General features: G+C 51.4%; 1 protein-coding gene across 1 annotated transcript; it reads right to left on the bottom strand.

Moving 5' to 3' along the window:
- Positions 1–1,216: 1,216 nt before the first annotated feature.
- On the bottom strand, positions 1,217–5,595 carry MAGEA10 (MAGE family member A10). The gene is made up of 4 exons (XM_050775358.1): positions 5,492–5,595; positions 3,907–4,005; positions 2,794–2,867; positions 1,217–2,718 (listed from the first exon to the last, which is right to left on the bottom strand). Exon 4 carries the CDS (start codon positions 2,651–2,653, stop codon positions 1,541–1,543), a length of 1,113 nt encoding a protein of 370 aa, XP_050631315.1. The 5' UTR covers positions 2,654–2,718; positions 2,794–2,867; positions 3,907–4,005; positions 5,492–5,595; the 3' UTR covers positions 1,217–1,540.
- Positions 5,596–5,951: the final 356 nt, after the last annotated feature.

A 5,951-nucleotide genomic window follows, 5' to 3' on the forward strand; every position in this document is an offset into this window, starting at 1 on the left:
CTGTCTTACTTTTCCTCTAGGTCTTAGAGGATATCTCACCACCTTATTACTTGACTGCAGCCCCTAGACTCTACCACCCTATGGGTAAAGGTGGTTCTGACTTAACATTTCCACTACAGACCCAGGGCCTTCCAAAGACCAGATGCTCAGTGGATGTTTGGGGAAAAAAATGAACCAGTAAGCAAAGGTTTCATTTATTACAGTTTAATTTCGACTTAACAAAGATCCAGGGATATAACTTTTAACTTTGCAGGACGATAAAATAAAAATAATAAACAAATAAAAATACTAACACTTAACATTATTTTCTCTATTTTACTATTTTTTATATGTCCAAGAAAATTACTATTCTAGTTCCATGTTATTTTATTACAGATTACAAATAAGATCGAAGGGTTCCCAATTTGTTTTACAGAATAGCAAAACTCTTTCTTAAACTGGATAAACAGAAATAAATGTGTGACCTTAGATTCTGAAGCTCATAAACTCTCTAGTAAAAGTAACAACATTTTAAAATACCAAGAAGAGGCTGGGTGCAGTGGCTTACACCTGTTATCCCAGCATTTTGGGAGGCTGAGGCGGGCGAATTACCTGAGGTCAGGAGTTCGAGACCAGCCTGGCCAACATGGTGAAACCTCATCTCTACTAAAAAATACAAAAAGTAGCCAGGTATGGTGGCACGCACCTGTAATCCCAGCTACTCAGGAGACTGAGGCAGGAGGATCGCTTGAACCCAGGACCCAGGAGGCGGAAGTTGCAGTGAGCTTAGACTGCCCGGGCACTCCTGCTGGGGCAATAGAGTGAGACTCTGTTAAAAAAAAAAAAAAAGAAAAAAAAGAAGAAGGAGAAGGAGAGAGAAGAGAGAAGAGAGAAGAGAAGAGAAGAGAAGAGAAGAGAAGAGAAGAGAAGGGAAGAGAGAAGAGAAGGAGGAAGAGGAAGCGGAAGAAGAAGAAATACCAAGAAGAAAAGAAAAGAAGTTCTTAAGTTATCCAAAGAGAACAGTAAGACAAAGATGTTATGCACTGTATTTTCCTCAGCCTCAGCCTGGCCCTCCACTACATACTTCATTGATTTCTCTTGTCATTTGTTTTCGTAAATTAAAAAAAACAAAAACAAAAAACTGACATGCAATTGTAGATATTTATGAGGTAAAATTTGATGTTCTGATTCATGTATATGTAGTATAATGATCAAATCAGGTAGTGTATCCATCACCTCATGCGTTTATCACTTCTTTGTGGTGACAATATTGAAAAGCCTTCCTTTTAGCTATTTTGTAATATACAATATCTTAATGTTAACTATAGTCATCCTACTGCGCAACAGAACACTAGAATTTATTCCTCCTGTTTAAATGTAATTTTCCATGTTGGCTAACTGCTTCCAAGCCCCTCTTCTCCTTCCTCTCCCCAATCTCTGGTAACTACTGTTCTACTCTCTACTTCCACGATATCAACTTTTTTTTTTTTATTCCACATATGAGTGAGATCATGTGGTATTTGACGTGCCTTTTAAAACACAGTGAAGAATCTGTCTTACTTTATTCAGGGTAGGAGAAGCTGCCTGTAGTACTAGAACTTGCACTGGCCATGGCAGTAGTATCATCTGTGGTGGCAATTCTAGCCTGGGCTCTCTCTTCCTCATCTTTCAAAGCCTCCTCATACCACAGTGGGAAGGATCTGGGATCACTCCCATTTACCTTGGCCAAAAATTTCAGGAGACTCATCTTCCTAATTTCAGCATGGGCCCTTGGACCCCACAGGAACTCATACCGTGCAGGATCACTGCCAGGCACCTGCCGGTATTCCAGGTAGTTTTCCTGCACCCAATCTTGGGTGAGCAGCTTCCTGGGCTCCCCATAAATGAAGTGCTCCATCCCATCATACAGTCCCATCATATTCAGTGCTTCCCAGATGACCTCCTCAGGGGTGCAGTAGCCCTCTATGAAGATTATGCTTAGGATAAGTATGAGAATGCCAGTCTTGGGCATGCTCTGGACATCACTCAGCATCCCATCATAGGTGAGGCCCAGGGAGGTGACAAGGACAAAGGAGTGGCCAGTGGGGTCCAATTCCTTTACATCAATGCCAAAGACCAGCAGCATGCACTCGGAGGCTTCACTGAACACCACGGGGAAGTGTTCTTCATAATTTTTTATGACACTCTCCAGTATTTCTGCCTTTGTGATCGGCTCCTTCGTTTGATACTTGGAGAGCAGGAACTCCACCAAATCAGTCACCTTTTCATCTATCTCACTTCTGGGTAAAGACTCATTGTCTGGCAGGGCCTGTAGGGTGCTTGGACTCTCCTCCTTTTGGCTGCTGAAGCCCTCATCAGATTGGTCTAATGGAAGGGAGGCAATGACTGAGGGAGAGGAGCAGGCTATCTGAGCACTCTGGGGAGGATTTGGTGTCCCTTCATCAGCAGAAACCTCTTCTGGGGTGCTTGGTATTAGAGGATAGCAGGAGGAGGAGGAGGAGGAAGAGGAGGAGGAGGGAAAAGAGGATGGAAAAGAGGAGCTGGTGGAAGTGGATGATGAAGCATCCTCCTCCACAGCTGGGGGAGCCTGTGCACCCTCGAGGCCCTGTGTCTCACTTTGGGATTGAAGGTCTTCTTCAGGCATGCAGCGCTGACGCTTTGGAGCTCGAGGCATGATGACTCTGATCAGGGTAGCAGGTGGGAGAGTGGGCAGGAGTTGAGCGATGGGGACCCACAGGCCTGGGGAGAGAGGGAGGGTGTAAGTGGCCACAGCTGAGAACCACACTCCGGAGGTTCTAACAAAGGCCAACTTACAGGTCTTCTCTTTCAGTGCCGCTCTGTGGTGTCCCACAGCTCTTGACCTCTTGGTCTCCCTGTCCCCTGATAACCTGAGAAAGGAAGTGAGAGATGGCTCCCTCAGGATGCAGCCAGCAGAGGCCAAGGCTCCAGGACTGACTGTAGGGTAGCTGGAGTTGATGCAGTGGGGTCCACTTTGTCCTGGAGCAGGTGGGGCCCTTGGTACACATTCAGGGCATGCACCTCACCTTGACTCCTGGCACTGTCTGGGCCCTCTCTGCTCTGTGACCTGAAAACACCGCCTTAGACCAAGGCCTCACCTCACAGTCTCTGGAGCTCCTGGAAGAGGAACTGAGGGACCCTCAGAGTTCAGGCTGCAAGCACAGCCCCAGCCTCCCAGTGTTGTCAGGAGGGTGGGCTGGACTCTGTGAGTTCCGCACTACTCTGGGGTGGGTAGTCCCCTCTGTGCTCACACAGGGGCTCTCACCTTTCTCCTGGAGAAGCCTGGACCCTGCCCCTTTGCTGGTCTAAGAAACTCTCAGATCAAAAGTTTACATCCTAATACAAAATAGAAGACATGAGGGGACCCACATCTGGTCACAACTGCGGAGGTCCTCCCAGAAAAGACAGCAAAAGGTGGCCATATTCAGCTGGGTCCATGTGTCCTGGGGTTAGGAGCCTGCTTGGTCTTCATCTTGATGCCTGATAGGACCTGGGACCCTCCCTTTGTGGACCTGAGGCCACTTCCTTAAACCAAGGCCCTATCTCCAGGAGACATGGAAAGAGGAAGTGAGGGGAGTCCATCTACCCACAGTTCCCTGTGAATTCCCGTGGCTGACGGAGGGGCAGGGTGGGGCTGAGTCCTGTGCGTTTGGAGAATGGTGTCCCCTCAGTACTCACCTTGACTCCTGGCAGGGTCTGGGACCCTCCCTCTGCTGACCCGAGTGCAGCTCCCTTAGACCAACACCTCCCCCTCCCAGAGACCAGTGATCCTTGTATAAGACAGGGTGCCTCAGCAGACTGCCCTGACTAGGTTCTCCAGAGTGACAGTAGGGTCATGGCAGATTTCTGTGGGGCCCCTATCTGTGTTATGGGCTGGGGATATCCTCAAATTTCCCTCAGGTTCCTTACCTGGACTCTTGTCAGATCCTGCGACTCACTGTGTCTGTAGAAAAGAGGGGCTCCCTGTGTTGACTTCAGTCACCCTCTGAGAGCAAGGTTCTCACCTCCCTGAGATTCCAAAACAAAAATAAGAAGGAGCCACATCCTGTCACCCCTGTGGGGTGTCCAGGGCGGATATCTCCCCTTTACACCAAGACTCCATTTCCCTGAGGGTTCCTCAACTTCCTGCCTGTGGCAAAATTGAGCTTGCCACTTAGTGTCAATCCTGATCAGGTCCCCTCAGAGCTAAGAATAGGGGACAGCCAGACTCTGTGGCATCCCTTCTTTCTGGGCTGCAGGTACCTCCAGTCCTCACTAAGGGGCACACCTTGGGTCCTGCAGATTCTGGAACTCCTCCTTCTGTTGACCAAGTGTGGAACCTTGTGATAACTTCTCAGCAACCCTCAGACCAAGGTCCTCATCACCCTGAGACCCGGGAGGCAGAAATGGAGGAGGGGCACCACACGTTGACACCTGCATGGGATTCCCAAAGCTGACAGAAGGAGGAGATTTGGCGGGGGGGAGGGGAGAGGGGAGGGGGACGGGATGGAGACTTTCTTTATTTGGGTGTCCTCCCAAATAAATTCAGATTTACTCCCGACAGGGCCCAGCCCTTTCCCTCCTGCTGAACCGTGTATGAGTCTTGTACGCCAAGGCTACCATCTCCCTGGGATCCCCGGTGAGAAAGTGGGGGCCACTTCCCTTCCTCAGAGTCCTGCCTGAGGTTCCAGAGCTGATAGGAGGGACAGATTTCCTAGTTCTGAGATGCGGGGATCTGCTGAGTCCTCCCTCAGGGCTCTGGGACTCCTCCCTCTGATGACCTGAGGCTTCATTCCTCAGACTGTAGCCCTCTCCTCATTGACACCCCAAAGGCACAGCAAAGACACATCACATGGGCCACCGTGCTTGAAACCGCCCAGGGCTGAGGTCCCCACTGATCTGGACTCCAAGGTCCCTTGAGTCCTCTCTCTTCTTCCTCCCCTTGGCTCTTGGCAGGGTTGCTCTCCTCTACCCCGCCCCCCCGCCGCTGACCTGAGTCACCATCCCTTGGATTCCTGAGGCCAAGTGAGGAGGCATCTCAGTCTGAGACAGGGGTGGGGTGGGCACCCTGTCCTGGGATTCCTTCATGACTCCCTCATTTCCCAGCAGCGTCTGGGCCCACCCTCTGCTCCCCTGAAGCCACATTCTTGGTACCAATATCCCTTTCCCTCCGTCAGCCCCAGATACCGACGTCAGAATTTGCATTCCTGGTCGCCATGACCGGGGCTTCCCAGGGCTGATATCAGGGGCAGAGCCCTCTCTAAGCGTCCTGACTTTGATGCTGGCAGAACCTAGGGGTGGCTCCCAGCCCTGCCCTGGTCACACCAAGCTCTGACTCCCAGAGTCCCCTGCGGCTTAAGCGGCGAGAGAGAGTGGGGGCGGGGGTGGGGAGTGACAACCCAGCCTGAGAAGTCTGCCCTCAGGTGGTCCAGAGCTCGCAGCAGAGGCGGCGCTGAATTATTTAGGGCTTTCTCTCTGGGTTGGGGGCGTCCTCAGTCCTCCCTCAGCCTCTCACCTTGCCTCCTCACAGAGCCCGGGCCCGCTCTCTTCAGCCGATCTCAAGCCTGTCCCTCAGAACGAGAACCTCGCTTCTCTCTGATCCCTGAGGCGTAAGTTAGTGGCGTCACATCCGGCCCCTGGGGCTTCCCTGGGTTGACAGCAGGGGCAGAGTGGATTCTACCGGAGCTGGGGTGGGAGTGGGGGTGGGAGTCCGGTTGGGGTGGGGAGGGGGTGATAATGGGGTTGGGGCAGGGTTGGTGGTGAAGATGAGTGTGGGGAGGGGCGTGGAGGTGGGGACTGGGATGGGGATCGTGGGACTGTGGGTCGTGGTGGGGGTGTGGATGGGGTTTTTCAGTCTCGACTTTGGTGCCTGGAAAAGCCTGGACCCCTGTTTTGTGCTGAGGATGTCTGACCCCCTTACACCATGTCTCTTGACTCGGAGTCTTCCTAGGTGACAGTGAGGGGAGGGTTGTGTT

The sequence above is a fragment of the Macaca thibetana genome, chromosome X (assembly GCF_024542745.1).
Source record: "Macaca thibetana thibetana isolate TM-01 chromosome X, ASM2454274v1, whole genome shotgun sequence".
In the NCBI taxonomy this organism is placed as follows: domain Eukaryota; kingdom Metazoa; phylum Chordata; class Mammalia; order Primates; family Cercopithecidae; genus Macaca; species Macaca thibetana.